General features: G+C 32.9%; 1 protein-coding gene across 1 annotated transcript; it reads right to left on the minus strand.

The window, feature by feature from the left end:
• Positions 1-232: 232 nt before the first annotated feature.
• On the minus strand, positions 233-17617 carry LOC101968812 (UDP-glucuronosyltransferase 2B31). Its single transcript, XM_040292338.2, has 6 exons — positions 16851-17617; positions 16004-16152; positions 12492-12623; positions 11225-11312; positions 9743-9962; positions 233-3210 (listed from the first exon to the last, which is right to left on the minus strand). The coding sequence occupies exons 1-6, from the start codon at positions 17572-17574 to the stop codon at positions 2931-2933; spliced, it is 1593 nt and encodes a 530-aa protein (XP_040148272.2). The 5' UTR covers positions 17575-17617; the 3' UTR covers positions 233-2930.
• Between the last annotated feature and the right edge of the window lie 3552 nt (positions 17618-21169).

A 21169-nucleotide genomic window follows, 5' to 3' on the forward strand; every position in this document is an offset into this window, starting at 1 on the left:
GAGTCTAGCATTGTAACAGTTTTTTGCTGGAATACAATAGAAGAAGTCCATCTGTTAGGACTCCCAGGTTCAGGGTGAATAAACTTCTCCTTTTTTTTGCTTCTTTCCTGTTTAAGCAAACTTTTGGCAACAAAACAGACAGCATTTAGTGATGAAGAATATCACATTTGCCACACAGGCCAGCAGAAACACAACCACATCTAAAGACTAGTACTGGAACCAGGAGAAGTCATGAGCAACAACCAAAGGTGTTTAATTTCTTCGTGGCACATGACAAACTTGATCCAGATGATAGCTCAACTGGATGCTTATGGTGAATTATTGATAATCTTACAGCATTCTCTTTATCTCTAAAGGAAAATCATAAGACAACAATTTTTAAAGCCAGTTAATTAGTCAAAATTTTCAAGTCATTTCAAGAACATTTTCAAGAACATTTTCAAATGTTCTTTGAATTTACAAAAGTGGATCAAACAAGTGCCATAACAGCCTTAGAAGTATTGTTCTTTGAACTGTTTTCCTGGACAACTTGGCTTCTAAGTTGGAGGTTTATTTATTTCTTTACTTCCATTTCAAGTTCAAATGTAATTAAAATAAAAATTGTGCTTGAAAAGAGTGAATTCAAAGTAGTACAGTCTCTTTAAGTTGGAGATTTCTGGTGCATAAATATTTCCAAAGTTAAAATGGAATGTCAAGTGGGAAGCTTAATCTTTTCTAGAGACCAAGTCATAGTAAACCATTCTCAGAATGGTAAGTGAAATCGTTAAATGGTATTTGAAAATGATCATCTTGACCTTTTTGAAGAGGTATTTTGTCAGGGTGGGTGAAATGACTTTTAACAATTATATTTCTTTTCTTCTATTCTACCTTTTGCCAGAAAGATCATTTTTGATTAAACACATGTCAGCTTTTGATACTAGTGTGACCCAAGTTTCCACATGGATCCTCATGTATTTAGATTAATAACGAGATGTGGTTATTTTAGTTAAATATTTTTTATTTGTTTACTCACTTAAATCCTGTGTATCTGCACGATATATTATTTATGACTTCTACCTTTTCAAATCTACTAAGTTTTCTTGTCATAAATATACATTCATCACTTAGGTTACATTCATTACATTTTATCAGTCTAACATGCACTTATATTTATTAAATTTTATACTATTTATTTATTTATTTTTATGTGATGCTAATGATAGAACCCAGGGTCTCATGCATGCAAGGCAAGCACTATACCACTGAGCTATCATCCTAGCTCATATTTGTTAATTTTTTAAATATTTATGTCTTATTGTAAAGGTATTCAAAATCATTATATTATGCCAATAGATTCTGTGTATTCTTTTTTTTTTGCTCATTTAGACTTATTTACTTTGAAGTTTATTTAGTAGGTGCATAAAATTGAGAATGGTATACTTTAAAATGACTTCAAATAATATTGTAAAAATATTAATATTTAATTTTAGTTGTTATTTTGGAAAATAATGGTCATATTATTGGAGGTAAAATTGCTTATTTTGGTTATGGGTTCAGTAGGACTTTTCTTATGTTTTCACTCACAGCCTTCCTGTATACTTAAATTCAGTAAGTCTTATAAACAGAGTAGATAGTTAGTTTAAAAAAATATGGTCTTAAATTCTTTGTCTGATAGTAATTCCAGTTTTTATAATTAATGTAAACTTTAATATCTTCACAGTTGAATTCACCATTTTATTTTATATTCATTTACTATTTTTCTCACCTGAATCATATTTCCATTCTATTCTTTTCTTGAATTTTAAAGTACTTTTCCACTGAAATTTATTACTATTTCTTGTTCATGCATTGTTAAAGTGTTCCTTTAGGAGATGACTTTCTTATACAGTAAGATTAATGTAATAGGTGTAATGAATGTTGACTTGAATATAGATATACATGGCACAATGTACTTAACAATGTCACTTCCATTAGAATTAGGGAAGTCTTTGTAATTGAAGAACTATATAACTAAAATTAAATATTTACATGATTCAAAGTGCACTATGAAGAAATTAATCTGTGTATTTATAGTAGGTGAGTCTTTCATTCTGCAATGGAAAAATATTTGCAAATCAAGTATCTCAAAATGGACTTGTATCCTGAGTCTTGTTTTGGAAAAACGTTGGAAAGAAATAAAAAAGCAGTAAATATTTTTACTAATTCTACTAGCAGTTCTATATTATCATAACTTATAATTGATATCTTACATCTATTTCCAAAGACTGAATATGAGAATCAGTGTAACCAGATCATTACTTTTATGTGGTTAAAAGAAAACAGAATAAATGTGTAGGTAGGAAACTATATATTTCTTATTTGACATACCTTTCTTGGAAATGACTTCAGCAAGAAGAAGATAAAAGTCTTATCAGATCCTGAAGAGAAATCATGGTAAGGCTGGATGTACAAGCCTGCACTACCAGTCTCCCAAAACAAAAGAGAAGGGTGAATCTTGACACATAATTTTAAGTATTGAATACCTTATTCAGAAAAAGTTAACACTACAAAACTCTACACCCAAGTGAAATTGAATCATGCTGAGTATTTGCAAATCTATGTTGACACTATGAGTATACTTTTGAAAGTTCTTGTATCCATAAATAGGTTATGAACCACAGGCCAGCTCGGTAAATTAATACTGTATAACTTGTAAATTCCAGCTGGAATTTTAAAATAGACACTTATATCATTTTATTATTATTATTTTTTTCCCACCTCCCTTTGTCCTGAAATAGTTCTAACTCTTAAACAAGCACTATATATTGGAAAACTGGGCTATGTCTTGATGAGATAAGATTTAAAAGTGATTTTGTAAGCAGAAGCAGGAGACTGGTTCACAATCTCTTCTTGTGAAATTTAACTGGAGAAGGTCCATCTGTCAGGACTCCTAGCTTTGGATCTAGATAAAACTATGCCCTTTTCTTCTTCTTTCCTGTTTTAGTAAATGTCTGACAACAAAACAGACAGCATTTGGTGATGATAAATATCACAGTTGCCACACAGGCCAGTAGGAACCCAAGCACATCCAAAGAGTAGTACTGGAACCAGGAGAGGTCATGGGCAGCAACCCGGAGGTGTTTAGCTCCTTTGTGGCGCATGACAAACTCAATCCAGAAGACAGCTCGATCCAGAGGCTTCACTGGCTGTTCGTGGTGAATTCTTGATAGCCTCATAGCATTCTCTTTATATCTAAAGGACAAACCATAAGACAACAACATTTAAAACAACTTAATTTGCATAAGTATATTAAGTCTATGTAAGGTTTTTAGAAATGTTCATAAAACTGAACCTAACATTGCCTTAGGTAGCCAGAGAAGAGCCAGGTTGGTGACATAAGCCTGGATTCCTGCTACTTGGGGGGCTGAAGCAGAATAATAAGTTCAAAGCTAAGTCTGGGCAACTTAGCAAGACATTATCTCAAAATTAAACAAAGTGAGCTGAGGATGTAGCTCAGTGGTAGAACATTTGCCTATCATGAACAATGCACCTGAGTTCAATTCTCAGTACTACACACAAAAGCAAAGAATATCCATAGACTTTTGTTGTTGTTGTTGGTAAAGATGTTAGGTCATCATAGAAAGTTGACATTTTAATTTGGGATTTTCTTATGAGCAAATATTTTCCAAAGAGAATATGAAGGTTGATTGCTTCAGATAAAATGATAATAAGCCATTCTAAGCACTATAAATGAGATAGTTAATTGTAATTGAAATGATCATCTTGAAGTCTTTGAAGAGAAATTGTCATAGTGGGTGAAATGACTTTTAATCAGTCTCTCTGTTTTTAATCTTCTTTATTGCTCTCTACTGTCTAATTTCTACCTAGTATCCATGTCAGATTATTACACTGGATCAAAGAGTTTCACTCATAATCATATTTAGAATAAAATCCAGATATACTCCTTGGACTACTGTTAGACCAGGACACAAGAAAAGACCACTGACTCCAATTAAAATCAAATTAAAGCAAGCTTATTATTTTGACCAGCCAGGCTGCCTCTCCCACCAAAAACCATGGAAACAAGACAGCCCCACATCTTTCTTGCAGCCCAGCTTTATAGCCCAGAAAGTTACACAAAGGAGGGTTACAGATAACAAAACTCTGAGGAGCATAACACAAAGGCTAGTTTACATTTTTGCTGGCCCTGACATCAGAATTTATGAAGGTCATTAGAGCCTCAGAGAGGGTCCTTATCTGGCCAGGGAAGGCCAAGATTTATGAGGTGTCACTGAAGTTTCAGAGAGGGCTGCTATCTGGTCCTAGAGAGCCAGGAATGGGTGAGTTCAAGGCAGGCATTCCAAGCTAGTTCAGAATTTGCAGTAATTTACAGTAAAGCCGAAATTATCTTTTCATGGCTTTGTGGTGAGATGGCTCCCAATTTTAAGAGAAAATCAGGCTGGGTCTATCAGTACTGGACCACAGAAGGTCATATACTGGAAATGTTCTCTCCTATCATTCTTCCTGTGCATATTATGTTACAGACACATTTTTTTTTCAGTTTTCAGTTTTCTCCTGAAGTCCCCAATGTCTATCTCAGTCCACCAACTTTTCTGCACCCATTTTTTCTGTCTCACCTCCTTTGTCCCATCTCAAATTCTTGCACTCATCCCATGCCCCATCCATTTTGCATTAGCAATCATTATCAGAGAAAACTTTCAGTCCCTGTTTTTTTGGAATTTGTTTATTTTGCTTATCATGATTTCTCAAACTCCATCCATTTACCTGCAAATCCCAAAATTTCAATCTTTTTAATGGTAAGTAATATTCCATTGTGTATAATATTCCACAGTTTTGTTATCCATTCATCTATTGAAGGGCATCTAGGTGTTTCCACAGTTTGGTTATTGTGAATTGTGCTGCTATAAATGTTGAAGTGGCTTCATCACTGTAGTATGTTATTTTTAAGTCCTTTGGGTATAGACCAAGGAAGGGGATAGCTGAGTCAAATGGTGGTTCCACTTCAAGTTTTCCAAGGAATCTCCATAGTGCTTCCCAGAATGGTTGCACAAATTTGCAATCCCACCAGAAATGTATGAGTGTGCCTTTTCCCTTACATCCTTGCCAATACTTACTGTTGCTTGTGTTCTTGATAACTGCCATTCTGACTGGCATAAGATTAAGTGTTAGAATAGTTTTGATTTGCATTTCTCTAATTCCTAGATATTTTGAACATTTTTTATGTATTTCTTGATCAATTGTATATCTTCTTCTGAGAAGTGTCTGTTCAGCTCCCTAGCCCATTTATTGATTGGGTTGTTTGTTTGTTTGTTGGTGTTAAGTTTTTTGAGCTCTTTATATATCCTGGAGATTGGTGCTTTATCTGTCTTGAGTGTGGCAAAAATGTGCTCCCAAAATATAGGCTCTCTCTTCACTCAGTAATTGTGTCTTTTCATGGAGAAGAAGATTTTCCATTTGAATCCATACTATTTATTGGTTCTTGATTTTATTTCTTGCACTTTAGGAGATTGTTAAAGAAGTCAGGGCCTAATCTGATATGATGATTTGGGCCTATATTTTCTTCTATTAGACTTATCGTCTCTGATCTAATTCTGATGTACTTGATCCACTTTGAGTTGAGTTTTGTGCATGATGAGAGGGGTTTAGTTTTAGTTTACTGCATATATGTCTCCAGTTTTCCTAGCACCATTTGTTGGAGAGGCTATCTATTTTCCTATGTTTTTGGCACCTTTGTCTAGAGTTAGATAACTGTGTTTATGTGGGGTTGTCTCTGTGTCTTCTATCTGTACCATTCGTCTACATGTCTATTCTGGTGCCATAACCATGCCTTTTTTTTTAGTATAGCTTTGTAGTATAGTTTAAGATGTGGTATTGGAATTCCTCCTGCTTCACTCCTCTTACTAAAGATTGTTTTGGCTATTCTGGATCTTTAATTTGTCCAAATAAATTTCATGATTGGTTTTTATATTTTTATGAAGAATGTCATAGGGATTTTAATAGGAATTGCATTAAATCTGTATAATGCTTTCGGGAGTATGGCCATTTTGACAATATTAATTAATATACATATTATTTGAAATATTCATATAGTTCCATTGCTTGTATGCCTGGGAGTGGTATGGGTGATATAAAAATGCAAGTATAACTGTGATTTATTTATGGAATCTAAATTACTTAGATGTATATTACTTACTTTTAAAAACCTATAGGGTTTTTAGTTAATTTTTCAAAAATTTTTTTTAGTTAATATTTTCTTTAATTTTTTTCTTATTTAATTCCAATATGACTGGAAAATATATTCTTTAGATTCAAATAATTTCTGGGAAGTTTTATGGCATACCCAAATATATCAGGTTCTTCAAATATGAATATTATATTCCATCATTGTCTGTTATCCAGAAAAGTTTTTAAAAACATTGCATTATGACTATAGACCTGTGCATTTACATTTTATATATTTATGTAAAATTTCATTAATAGGTCTATTGTATATTGGATGACTTCTAAATGAAGAAATATTCTTTTCATATTTAGTTTTGTCTATTCTCTCTGACAACAATATAGCTACACAGCTTATTTATTTATTTTGTGTTAGTGATGATTGAACTCAGGGGCCATCCACTACTCTAATCCATCTATATTTTACTTTAAGATTGGGTCTCTTTAGGTTGCTGAGGCTCGCCTTGAGCTCAAAATCATGTATCTGCTTCAGAAATTGCTGAGTTACAGGCTTGCACCACCATGCCCAGTTGCAACACCTTGATTGACACTTAAAATCTTTTATCTCTTTACTCATAGAATTTCTATGTAATTAAGTTAAACATATCTCAGAAAAGAGTATATGATGGGTTTTTATTATTCAATTTGATTATCTTTTAATGATATAGTTAATATTTCAATAGATATCGATATATTACTATATAAATCTACCAACTTATTCCATATTTTCTTTACCATTTTTCCTACTTGCATTATGTTTTTTTATTCCTTCTCATCTAATTTAAAGTATTTTAGAATTCAAAATTGTAACAATTTTTTTTTGGTAACCCATTGTCAATATATTCTGATAGGTGATGACCTCTATAAATAATGAGTATTGGGAGTCATGATCAATGCTGACTTGATGCTAGAAATCTAAGCACTACACATTTTACAGAACAATTTTTGTTGTATCAAGAGAAAATTTGATTATAAAAGATATTTTATAAAAATTAAAATCATTTGCCTTCCAAAGTACACCATTATAAAAATGATGAACTCATCCATTCAGAATAGAAGAAAACACATACAAATCAAATATCTCAATATAAATGTGTCTCCATAATAAAAACTACTGAAAGTTCAATATTAAGACAAGTAACCTAATTAACAAAGGATTTAAAGACTTGGATAATTATTTGTACGGAGAATCAACATGACTATCTAGTATGCATGTGAACAACAATTCATCATTTTAAACAACCTGTGAAGTGCATATCAAGGTCACAATTAGTTGCCATTTCATAACCACTAGGATTAGCATTATAAAAAGAAGACAGATGATAGCAACTTTTAGCAGTGATGTGGAAAAGTCAGACCTCTCCTATACTACTTCTAGGAATGTAAAATCTTGCCAATTATTTGTCAAACTGAATGAAATTTAATTAATAACATGAAATTCTTGTGTGAGGGAGTGATTCCACTCTTTGGCACTACACAAAAGAAATGAAAAAAAAAACCTTTTTCCACACAAAACAAGCCATGTTCAAATATTCAAAATTAGAAAATAAGCCCAAATGTCCATAATGTTAGGGGTTAAATAATATGTGTTATATGCATCCACACCAAAGAATACTATTCAGCAATAAGTAGAAATCACATAGTGCTACTTGTTTAAACATGGACAAAAAAAACCCCAAAACATTGTAAGTGAAACAACCCAATTGGAGCTTACTACCATTGTATGTCTCTTTCTATTTGTATGAAATGTACATCTAAGGCTAATTTTTGGAGACTGAATATATAATTAGTTGTGGTGAAGAACTGGAGTTTAAGAAACATTTACCTGAAATATATATGAGATTTCTTTTTGGCACAACAAAAATGTTATAAAATTATTTCTTGAAGAAGAATTCTGAAATATGTGAACATAACCCAAATTATTTGACTTTTATAGCTCAAACAAGAAATTTATGGTATATAAATTATATATAATAGAATCTGTTAAAGTAAAAATCAATTTTGGAGAAATTTATATTTTCAGTAGAGGGGAAACACTTGAAGAAATCAGTATAGTCAATGACGTTTTGTTTTTAAATGATATTCCAAAAGCACATGCAACAAAAGGAAAAATAGACAATTAGGATTATGTTAAATTGAGAAGTTTTGCACTGCGAAGTTAACACCAAGAGAGTAAACAGAAAACAAGCACAATTGGGAGGTAATACTTGTAAGAAAAGATGAATATCTAGAATATGTGAGGAATTCTAAAAACTCAGCAGCAAAAATCCAAATTATCACTGTAATAAGAAAATGATCAGAATAGACATTTTGATTTCAAAAGGAGATATTGTATATGACAAAGTGCTCAACTTTACTAATCATGGAGTGAGATGTAAATCAAACAACAATAAAGCCAGAGGGTTGATTTCAGAACTCTTTTACAGTTTTTTACTCAAATTTTGAAAAACACCCATCTTCAGCATGCCAAAAAGAGCAGCAGCAACATAAAGAACAAAAACAAAAATGAGAGATAATCACATTGAATAGATTGGTCATAATCTAAAAGCAAAAAAATAACAGATGCTGGTGAGGCAGAAGAGGATGGGGACCTCTTATAGTCCACTGAGAGAAATGCAAATGTGTATGGCCTATATGGATAAAAAGAACATGGAGTCTCCTCAAATAATGCAAATAGAAATACCATAGGATTCAGCTTTCACATTACTGTATACTAACACAATGAAAACGAAATCAGTTTATCAAAGAGGTCCCTGAACTTCTATGTTTACCTGCATCACTATTCACAATAGTCAAGGTATAAATCTGCTGAGGTGTTCATTGTTGGATGATGGATAAAGCAAACATGGTAATACACACACACACACACACACACACACACACACACACACACACCTGGCTTTTATTCAGCCATAAAAAAGAATGAAATATTGTCATTTCTACTAACAAGGATGGAAGTGGAAGTAATTATGCTATGGTATGTAGCACAATATCATAATTTCTTATAAATTCTTATAATTTCTTATAAATATTATAAAGAATTAGAGGAGAAGAGTTTGACAGTTCCTAGCAGAAAACATTATAAATATGTAAGAATATGGAAATAAAAATTTTCTTGATTAGGTGATTGCATTTTAAATACATGTATTAAATTATTCTGCCATACCAAATAAGTATATATAATTTTTAAAAAATGTTGGTAGTTTTGGAAATTTTAGGTATCAAATGAAAATATATTACTTCTTCAAACTACATTGTCCTTCTGTTCTCTTGTCTTTTTAGTAAAAACTGTGTTCTTTATATTTAGCTTTATAGTAAAAAATTTTTAGTATCACATTATTTTACTAATAACTAGTACTGCTAATTAAGTAAATTTGTAAGGTTAATTTGCAAAGTAAAAGAACTGATTGAGAATAAAAGCACATTTCAAAGAGTCCAATAATTTTAGTTATTAACATTAGACTCAAAGAGGAATAAATCTTTTCTCATTTTCAAGGCTACCTAAATATAAATATTACTTTACTGAAAAAATTATTATACTTACGAAGGTTCATTAATGACTGTATTCAATGCATTGAGTAAATCCATACTTGACATTGTAATAAAATTCAGTCTAAGAGCTGCTCCTTTGGCCTTCATGTGCATGACATTATCAGGTTGATCCGCAAACAAGGGAATGCCCACCAGAGGGATCCCATGATAGATGGCCTCATAGATGCCATTGGTTCCACCATGAGTTATAAAAGCTTTGGTTTTTGGATGACCTAGGATTGGAACAAATCAAGGGAAATTATTCATGTCAGAAATAAATTGTCAAATGTGTAATGTAAAGCAATGAAGATAAATTGTTTTCTAGGTAACAGATTCTTATAATGATGAATTAATATCCCAATTACTTTCAATTCTTGGGGCAAGAGGCACCTGTGTCCACTGTCCAGGTAAGTGAAGATTACATGGAAGAGTTGGTATGTTACATGAGATCTGAAAAATGAAGACAAGGTTGCTACCTAGACAAACGGAAGGAGGACATGCTGGGTAGAACAACCAACCTGTGCAAACATAAGAGGCGACCTGGATTTATGTGTCCAATTAAAACAACAATGATGTCCCTGAGCATGCTATGAAGGGTGTCCAATGCAGCAGGGAGTGGGTTGTTGGTGGTTATGAAATCAGAGGTAGGACTGGCTGTACTTCATTAGGAAGTACAACTTCAGGATTAAGATCTTTAACTTGATTGAGAAATGTTTTTCAGTAGAGAAAGAGGATGATCAGAATGTTGTGCCAGAAACTACCTCTGAAGGCTGTACCTTCCAAGTTCAGGACAGCACTCCTGGGACTTTTAACTTATATGCTACACAGCTGAGGCATAAAGTTTATTGTATAGAATGTTTGGAATAAATTTGTCTTACTGTTTTTCTGCTAAAACTCTTTGTAAATGTGGTTTGTCATTATAGCACTTTTTAAAACAAAACTGTACTAGAACAGTTCCAAACTGTATATATGTATAAAAATTGTCTTCTAAATGGGTTTGCTATTACTAAATGAAATTTTATATTTTACAGTGTCCTGTAAATAAGGATTAAATTCTATGCTTTCCCTAAATAATGTTTTTTAAAGATTACGGATTTGTTTTATTTAGGATATGGAACATGCAGAGTCAGTTGTAATAATAGAGACACGGCTATTTTTTATCGGCATTTCAGATAGCAATATTGTATGTCAAAGGGTCGTTGTAAAATTGTAGAAATAGGAGATAAGGGACAATCCAGGAAGTGACCAAAAAATTCTTTGTGAGAGGTAATTACCCATAAAATAAGAATACTTGGACTATGAACACAAACAATACGACTTTGTATAATAAAATGCCCACAGTAGTTTTTTATTCACTTTCTCCCTAGGACTAAAAAGAGAACTTTAAAAATCAGAGTATTTTGAAATTTTATTAATAAATTTTTGAAACAATTTTTAATTATTATTTTTCTAATTGGCTATTAATCATGTTTTTGATATTTATTCTGAGTCTTACCAAGAAGGTCATTCTGAGGAATCCATTTGTAAATATGGGTATTGGGTCCTAAGGTAGCTGGTCTCTTGCCATCATATCTCCATATGACCTGTTAGGGTAAAGCAAGCCTCTTATTATTTGAGTTAAATTTCAAATTATAGGATATTAAAATTTTAAAGCAATTAAGGAAGAAATCACACACTTAAATACCTATCCTATGAAAGATAAAGAAATGAGATTAAGAGAAAATAAATAATAATAACTATTGATATGGTATATAAATACATAATTTTCCTGTATTCATTTTTATATTTAATCAAGGTCATATAAATAGTAGCTTCATATAAGTAGTAGCTTAGACAAATGAGTTTATCAATATCAAATACAAATATTTAAGAAATTGATAATTTTATATCCACAGCATAATGTATAAGAAACTACTATTTAAATTCATTTTATTTTAGAAATCTGTATTTTATACCAGTTCTTATCTACTAAATTTAATATTAACCTTTGTTTTGATATGTGAAGATTACTATAACCACTTTCTCCATGGGTTACTAGTGTTTTGTCCTTGTAGGGTCACAGTTTCTAATTCACAGGATTCCATCTCCACCTTTTCCCTTATACCTTCCTTCTTGAGAAATTAATAGGGCCATGTCCACCATGACAAACTAAGTCTCCTTATTTTGATGGATACTTGGACTCAGGGTTGGTGAGCCTGGACTTCCTTTCTCTAACTAGCAGCACAAAAATCATCATAACTAGGCCCCTTCCAACATTTAGGGGGAGTATCAAGGCCAGGATTATATAGGATGATGATGCTGTATGATGCTATTCAGACTTTTTGTTGCCTGCTATTGCTATTGCACTGATGAAATCCCTGACTAATATTTAACTCCATGCTTCTTATGTCTGTAGTGTGCACAGTGTCCTCAGTAGTTCGGCAAGCAAACCATGGAAATGAAAGAGTAGAATTTGGAGATTACTGTGTATCTGCATATAATACTTTTTTTTAATACCAAGTTCATACTGCACCTGAATAATGTATTTCATTCTGAGCACAATGTTAATTTCAAAGTATTATTAATCAAAAATATCCTTTGTGCTATTTCAGAATTTGCTGTATATATTTTTGTTTTAAATGTATTTTTGAGATAAATTTGCACTATAATGACATTTAATCTTTCACAGAGAAAATATATGTAATTATATTCTTTCCAAGATTTAAGATAACTAAATAGGTACTTATTTAGTAGTTATCCACCATTAGGGCACTTTGTCTAACCTTTTGTGGAATCTGGGCAAGGGCTGATGCAATCACATTGGCCCTTTCTTCAGTCATGTTATTGATCATTGACCCCAGAGAAAACACCACAACACCATTCTCTCCAGAGCTCTGGACAAAGTCTTCCATTTCCTGTAAAGGAAAGAATTTGTTCCATCACAAAAGAGAAAAGACAGAACACAGAGTATTGTAAGGTTTGGTACAACCATTTAAGGAAATAAATCAAGAATATAAGGAAATTATGTTGGGCTGTCTTAAAAATGAAGTTATAATATACACAATATAATATATAGTTATAGCCATTTCTAAGGGTATCAAATTCTGTATTACACATGCATATATTACACATTTTTATGCAAACAACATTCAGAGCATTTTTATTTTTTACACAGGAAATCTGTATAAGTTAAGCAAGAACTCCTGGTTTCCTCCTCCCCTGGTCCTTTTCCCCTCTCCTTTCTGCTTTTCTGAAATTGGCTAGTCAGGTATTCATGTAAGTGGATTCATAGTAATTTCTTTTTTTTTGACAGACTTATATTACTTAGTGTAATTTTTTTTTAATATTGTAGCATCTATCCCAATTCCCCAATGTTTTTAAGGTTTAGTGATATTTATGTACATTTTAACAAAAAATTCATTAACATATACCTAGGTAATTTCCACCTCTTCATTTCCAGAAGTTTAACTCTGTTTCTTAACTTGGCTTCCCAGGTTTCCCAGCCTCAGGAGGCTTTTAGAAGTCTGAGATTTCTTTTGGAAAGATCTGGCAAAGGAAACCCCAAAAGCCTTATGATCAATTTTCATTCTTGCTTCATTGGTGAAAATAATCCACCCAATACAATGAAATTAAACATATTTGGTCAGGAAGAATTACCTTACTTTACTTACCATTTTGCAGAAATGGAGTTGAGTGGTTGTAGGTAAATTTTTTCATGTCACAGAGGACAATATTTTGTGTTATTTCAACCTGTAAATTGGACAGTGTCATGTTGTGTCCATCCTCACTAAATTTTCAATTCTAGGTTCCTCATCAAACAAAAGTGTTCATTGTTTCTGCTGTCTTCCTGGTGTAGACTACCAGGAACAATATTCTGACTTTTTTTTTGTGACTCTCTAAAGATTTCCCACAAGTTGAAGCAGGGAGGTTTCATGCTTTGCTCTAAGAAATCATCACAACTGTGACCTTGATATCTGTGCCTCACTAAAAGCACTTAAACTGCACATCAGGAAATTTGTCAGTTGTGATGTCTGAGTACTATGTTCTGTCTTCAGAAAGAATTGTTGTTTTGGCCAAAATTTCCTTGACTTATGATGTTTGTTCCTAGTAATCTTTCATCCACTGACTTTCACCCTGCACTTAGGCTGAATTTCATCTTTCTCGTTCTTTTTCTGAACATCCTCTCTTACCTCCTGTATTGACACTGTCGTTTTCATTTAACACAAATGAAGAAATCTTTTAAAAATCGGGTTGAACTACCCAGAACATGCATTACTCTTAGATGTGCTTTTGGAATTGAATTGCAACACGTAGCCTCAAAGTTTGGCTTTAAGTACCTATATCTGGATTTTAAATGTTCAATGAGATCAGATACAATGCTAATAAAAGAGCAGACAAAAAGAATATCTTAAATGATCACTTAATAGTGAAATAAAAAATTATTGCTGTTTAATGTAACAGCTCTGTGTTTGGGATTGTATAGGGATTCTGGCCCTGAAAATGTAAAGGAAAGCATTCCCATGGTGAGAAAACACAAGGGGGAAAAGGGGTAACAGGCACTCTGTTTCCCTCCCTTAGAATGCCCTATAATTTTTCTAAGGATCTAATAATATAGCTAATATATGTGCTATGTCCAGCTGGTATGGCAATGCCCTGAGACATCTGTGTTAGAGCCTCATCAAGCCTCAACCTTGATTGCAGGCACATACTCCTGGGAATAGAAAAATTTATTTGCTAGATAACTACAATGTTTCATCAAGCTTCTGTGCTCCTGGAGCTGCCCGCCTAACATTCAGACAGTGGCTTTTCTTGAGAACTGCACAAATCTCCTGACACTGCATATTGAAATTGTGAAATGTAACTTCAGAATAAGCAACCTTACTGATACTCTAAACAATTATGTGGTTATGGTACTAATGACCTGATGTAAATAAAATAAATTAAATAAATGTGGCCACTTGGACAAAGAGCCACTCTGCCACCTTCCCTGCTTCTGCACTTTGACTCTGTCTCCTCTTTATTATTATTTCTTACAGGATTGGGTCTCTGATGGCTTCATGACTTTGGCATGCTTGATGGCTAGGAATTTTTAGTGCAAAGACACAGAATGCCTAGCTGCTGTAGCAATGACCTGCATGAGGAGGCTCTGTGGTAGAGTCTTATTACCCTCAACTTTCATCTGAGGCACATAGCTCATGGGAATAAAGAAATACTCTTGTTAAACAACCACAATGTTTCACCAAGCTCTGCTGCCTGAACCTGCCCACATAATAGTTAACTTTAAACAATGGACTTTCTTGAGAGCTATACAAAGCTTCTAACATTGTGCACTGCAACTATAGTGTGTAACTGAGAAAAAAGCTGCATAATGTTGCTAACTCTTTAACCTGCCTAATGACACAATGAACATTACTCATTGTTATTACTCATGCCAGTGACCTAATGTAACTTGTTGATATAAATAAAGCTGGCAACTTGGACATTCTGCCATTTTGCCTCTGCATCTTGTCTCTGTGTCTCTTTTTATTATCCTTACAGTTTATTGGAATGATAAGTGTGCAATATTTGTTTAAAAATACATTAGATTCTTATGTTTTTTCATAAGTAGTATTAATCTAAATACTTATAGAATTATTTCATAATTAAAAGCTAAGAGCATCCTACAGGTACAAATAATACAAGTTAATATATATTCTTCAAATATGCAAAATTTATGGTCATTGATAACTCTGCAGTATATATCTTTTTTTTCTGTAAGACAATTAAAGTGTTGTGACCCACTTTCCCACAGGGAGTTTTCCTGAGTTTCCCGATAGCCTTGGGTAGACAGGAAATGCCTGTGGTTCTTCCCTATTATAATACTTCTCACAAAATTTCTCTTTCATGTTCACAGTCTGTCTTTCAATGTAGAATGTAAGGTATTTGGGAGAAGAGACTGTTATTTTGTTTCTCTGCATATAAAGAATTTTCCTATGGTACATGTTAGTCATTTCTTTGAATTAATGACTGATATCCTCTTGTATGTTGAGAAATAAAGACCTTAATTTAACTGGAGTTTCGTGTAGCTCTCAAAAGTCCCCAGCTTTTACTTTTCTACTATTAAAAAATAAAATTCACATAGTTATGTGAATATGCATAGACATGTAAGAATTTCTATCTACAGATCTCTTTGTCCCATTTCCTATAACTTTTTTTTTTTTTTCACAGTGAATGAGACATTCTGAGTGAGAACAGAGAAATCATTCTTGGTGAAAATGCAAGGACAACAGAACCAACTAAATAGGAATAGGTTTACCTTAGGCAGAGGTTTGGCAGGCCTGCAGTGGAGTCCTCCAACGAAATCAACATTTGGTAGGGTTGGGCGAGGAAATTCCAAATCCCAATAGGTTCTAATGAGCCAGATATCTGCATTTGACATTGTCTCTAATAATGTAGTGGGTCGTCCTGAATAGGAAAAGGAATACAAAAGCTATAGGACATTAGAAAGTTATCATGTGGAAATGAATATGTCTGGTAAGTATCTGAAAAAACTTTTAATAATGAAGCCAAACATGTTTAAGAGTGTCTGTGATTTAATAAAGCTAATATGTGTGTATGCATATGTGCATATATAAAAAATATATATGTTGTTCATATTTATGTGGACATATGTGAAAGACACAATGTGAGAGATGAATTAAGTGACAAAATATTTGAATTTATAAATGTGGAAACTAATCTACAGATACCGAGATGATTCTCTCAAAGCTACATAGATAATTGTTCTAGAAATATTTGTAGGGGTCATCAAACTGCATTCTAGACTCATGAAGACATTGACTAACATTAAAAATTATTGCTTTTGAAGATGAAATATAATGGATACTAAAAGGGTAATAAAGGTGTGTCACTGCCTAGGGAAGTCCTCAGTGGCTTATTTTGTGTGTGTGACTTCCTGCTGCATCCAAACATTTCAAACTAACTTTACAACTTAAGCTTTTCCATAGTGTTTTGAGTTTGATGTATTATTGTGATAAAATATTTTTTATTTTATCACCATACTTTTAAAAGATTAACTTCTCTGACTTCATACTCCCTCAGGCTCACCCTCAGAGACATGACTAATTTTGGAATTTTCATTGCCATTAGAAAATAGGACTTACCTAAAATTTCACTGTAAAACTGATTCCACTTCTTTTCATTAAATGTTTGGAACCAAAAATCAAAATACAGCACATACAGCATATTTTTTATCCGCTCCATGAATGTCATTTGATCACTTAATTCTGACATAATAATAGGCACATAGGAAGGAGGGAATGAAAGTCCTGCACTATATTTTTCATACGTGTAGCCATACAAAAAGCGAAGAGTATGCACACTTGGTATTTCAAATAGCTCAGCTAGCAGCTCACCACAGGGACCAAATGCATCTGCAAGAATGACATCAAACTTGGATTCACGTAGTTTTGTCATAAGATTCTTGTTAAAAACCACCTCTTTACAGAGTGTCAAAAAGTTTTCAGTAGTTTCCCACACCAGTTCTTGTAACAGTGAAAAATATGTCCAAATTGATTGTTTTGGCAGCTCATAAACCAACTTCCTGATTGCTTCAATGTAAAAATCTTCCATGTTAATTTTAGACACTGCTGAAGAGTAAGTCTCAAATTTAATAGCAGATCCTTCTTCAACATAAAAAGAAACGGAAGCTGAGGATTTCAGAACAGTCACTTCGTGACCTTTCTGAACTAGTTCATCCAATATTGTCTTTATATTGATCCAATGGCTGTATTCCAATGGCCACACAAGCACCTTTCCACAACTTCCAGAACCACAGTGACTACTCAGCTGTAACAGGAGTAGAACTGCAGTCATTTTTGCAGACATCCTGGTGAGATGCAAGGCTTCCTTTCACACTGGATTTCCTCTGCTCTTGCTGATATCCAAGCAGAAATCATTAGTTAAAATATAACTTGTACACACCTAAGTAAATACATACACTAATAGACAGAGTGTCTGACTGCCAAGTGGGAAAAGCAAATGGTAGATGACCTTATGTTTATATGAAAATGAGCCATAATTCCTTTCTGTGTTCTTCCCTGTAGTTAAGAGTTGATTACCTTACATGTATATGTCTCTTATGTTATACTTGATGTTTGTGAATAATGTCAAAAACAGTGGCATGTGACATATTACTTTTGTTTATAGCTTCTTTGTAGAGAAGCAGAAATGTAGTCATAATCCTAGTGAATCAGCATTTAAGAATAACTTCCTTCAATGAATTTTTTTGGGGGGAAGTCTCAATTTTTTTCATGTACATCACATATTATACAATGCAGCAATAAACATAAAGCTCAGTAGTACATAGTACAATCTCAGAATTGTAAAACCATCACTGCAATCAAGTTTAGGGCATTTTCGCAACCTGAAAATAAGCCCTATGCCTCTACTTATTCTCTTTGCTACACTCTAATATACATCTAATATACTTTGTCTCTTTTTATCACTTTGTAGGGACTAGTATAAAATCTACTAGGTTCAGAATATGAACCATTTGCCTCTGTGTTATACTGACTCCATTTTCTGTGTAATATTTACTTTCAAAGTGTTACATTTTTAGTCTCTCCTTTATATACCTGTGTTAACTGAAAGAGTATTACATTAGTAAAATTAAAAATATGTCAATTTAATGTTACAGTTATCTATCACTGTTTAACAATTTTCTCTCTAATGTAGAGGACTAGAATAGCAACATTTGTTTTGGTATCTTCTTTCATAATTTGGTGCATTGAGTGCACTCAGCAAGGTGGTTTTTACAGGGGCTTTCTAAGGTGGATATGATTCTTTGGTGGCAGAGATATGATCATGGAAGTTCATTCACTTCTCTAGTCAATGTCAAGAAAAATGAAACTGACTTTTTGAGTTGGGACAAGTGGGATAATTCTCTCTCTCCACTAAAAGTTTATCTTGGAGGCTTCTGTACTGATTCAGATTCTATAGAGTGTGGAGAATTGAATAAGAGAGAAAGGAAGAGACAGAAAAGGACACAGGGACAGAAACAGAGAGAGAGAGAGAAGAAGAGAGAGAGAGAGAGAGAGAGAGAGAGAGAGAGAGAGAGAGAGAGAGAGAGAGAGAGAGAGAGAATGTGTTGCCTTTTCTAATAGTTTTTGAAAATAAACTATGTGATTTCTACTGTATTGTCTTTGTTGAGGGAGCTATAAGGCTTGCTGAAATTCAGCTGGAAAGGTCACCCAGAGGGAGCATAGCTTGTTAAGATTGTCAGAGTATTTGAAATCATATGTCAATCACCACAAATTTTTGAAGTCATTAACAAAGTTCACTAATTTACTATAAAATGTATTAAATATTAATATTAATGCTAAGTAATTTCACAAAAATTGTGTGACTTTAGTTTTTACTATATAGAAATTTAATAATATATTTATTCATACTTTTTATTTTTTTATAGATATACATAATGATAGAATGTATTTTGACATACATGGAGTATTACTTACTCTAATTAAGATCCCATTATTGTGGTTGCACATGATGCGAAGTTTCATTGGTCACGTATTCCTATATGAACATAGGAATGTTGTCTCTAATTCATTCTATTGTCTTTCCTATTCCCATCTCTCCTTTCTCCCCTTCATTCCAATGACCTTCTTTTCTTTCCTCTTCCAGCTTGTTTTGTGTTAACATTGTATATTATAACATTTGGCCTTTGGTGTGTGGGGATTGGTTTATTTCACTTAGGATGATAGTCTTCAGTTCCATCCATTTAATGGCAAATGCCATAATTCCATTTTTCTTTATGGCTAAGTATTATTTCATTGTGTATGTATGCTACATTTTCTTTACCCACCCATCTGTTGAAGGACACTTAGGTTGGTTCCCTAGATTTCTATTGTTAGTCGAGCTGCTAAAAACATGAATGTGGCTGCATCACTGCAGTATGCTAATTTTAAGTCCTTTGGGTTTATAATAAGGAGTGATATAGCAGGTCAAAGGGTGGTTTTATTCCAAGTTTTCTGAGTAATATCTATAGTGCTTTCTAGAGTGGTCGCACCAATTTGTAGTCCCACCAGCAATTTATGAGTGAACCTTTTCTCCCACATCCTTGCCAACATTGTTACTTATATTCTTGATAATTACTATTATGACTGGAGTGAGATGGAACCTCACTCTCTTTTTCCTGTGAAGTGTGTGTTCAGTTCCTTTGCCCATTTATTCATTGGGTTGTTTGGTTTTTTGAATATCCTGGAGATTGATACTGTATCTGACACAGAGACAAACCCACATAAATACAGTTATCTCATACTAGACAAAGTCACCATAAACATATGTTGCAGAAAAGATAGCCTCTTCTCAAGTGGTGCTGGGAAAACTGGAAATCCATATGCAACAGAATGAAATTAAACCGTATCCCTCACATTATACTATACTCAACTCCAAGTGGATCAAGAACATAGTCATTACACCAGAGACACTGTGCCTAGTAGAAGAAAATTTAGGTCCAACCCTCCATCATGTCAGCTTAGAACCTGAATTCTTCCACAAGACTCCTAAAACATAAGAAGAAAAAATCCAGAATTAATAAATGGGTGGTATCAAAGTAAAAAGTGTCCTCATAGCAAAGAAAACAAGAATGTGAGTAGACAGACTACAGAATGGAAGAAAATCTTTATCATCTGCACCATAGATATTTTAAATATAAAACAAGTGTCATAAAAACAGGATAAGATGGAGAAATAGACAAGATTTTGGCTCATGAAGTATTCTGAATGAGTCTAACAAACTGTTAATTTGATATCAAATTTTATAGCTAGCTATGTTGAATCAATATGTTTGTTTTACAAATTAGTTTTAAGCCACATGAATAATTGTAATTTATTATTGTGGAAAGTCAAATATGACAGAAGTACAGAGATTTAACATTAAAATTATTTACCTTGAGATGCTGTGTATTTTTGCAAATTATTTACACCGTGTTTGTACAAGTTCATATATATTTTACTTCATTCCAAAGTGCTTTTCAAATTTATGAATTTTAAGATAATCAATTTGACAAGAACAGTATGGTTTTGTACCTTATAATATTCATTGTAAGAGTGTTTTCACTATTAGCCATTGAGTTCCAAAGAAAATACCCCATAAACAAATATGATGATGTATGGGTTATTTCTGCTTGTGATTCCTAAATATAGAATTTCAATAGCAAGAAGACATTTCAATTTGATTTAAAAAACACATTGTGTTTTCTTAGAAATAGTTTACTCCTGGTATTATAGGTTATGAGTCTTTTCTGAGAAAAATGTCTTGATTTCATTTCTGTTTCCTATATATCATTAGTTTTTTTGAAGCATGTAAAGTTTAAAAAAAATTGACACATAATCATTGTGCATATTTATGGGGTAAATTAGGATATTTCAATTTATATACAATGTTTAATTGTCAGATAAGACAACAGATCTATCAA

This window comes from Ictidomys tridecemlineatus, chromosome 9, assembly GCF_052094955.1.
Source record: "Ictidomys tridecemlineatus isolate mIctTri1 chromosome 9, mIctTri1.hap1, whole genome shotgun sequence".
NCBI classification, from domain to species: domain Eukaryota; kingdom Metazoa; phylum Chordata; class Mammalia; order Rodentia; family Sciuridae; genus Ictidomys; species Ictidomys tridecemlineatus.

Bases quoted from the DNA above. Each gene is read 5' to 3' on its own strand.
- LOC101968812 (XM_040292338.2), bottom strand. From the start codon at position 17,574: ATGTCTGCAAAAATGACTGCAGTTCTACTCCTGTTACAGCTGAGTAGT. The intron at 16,153-16,850 runs GTAAGTCCTATT...TTTCCTATTCAG, and splicing joins GTTTTACAGTGAAATTTTAG to GACGACCCACTACATTATTA. The intron at 3,211-9,742 runs GTAAGTATAATA...TTTGTCCTTTAG, and splicing joins ACAGTCATTAATGAACCTTC to ATATAAAGAGAATGCTATGA.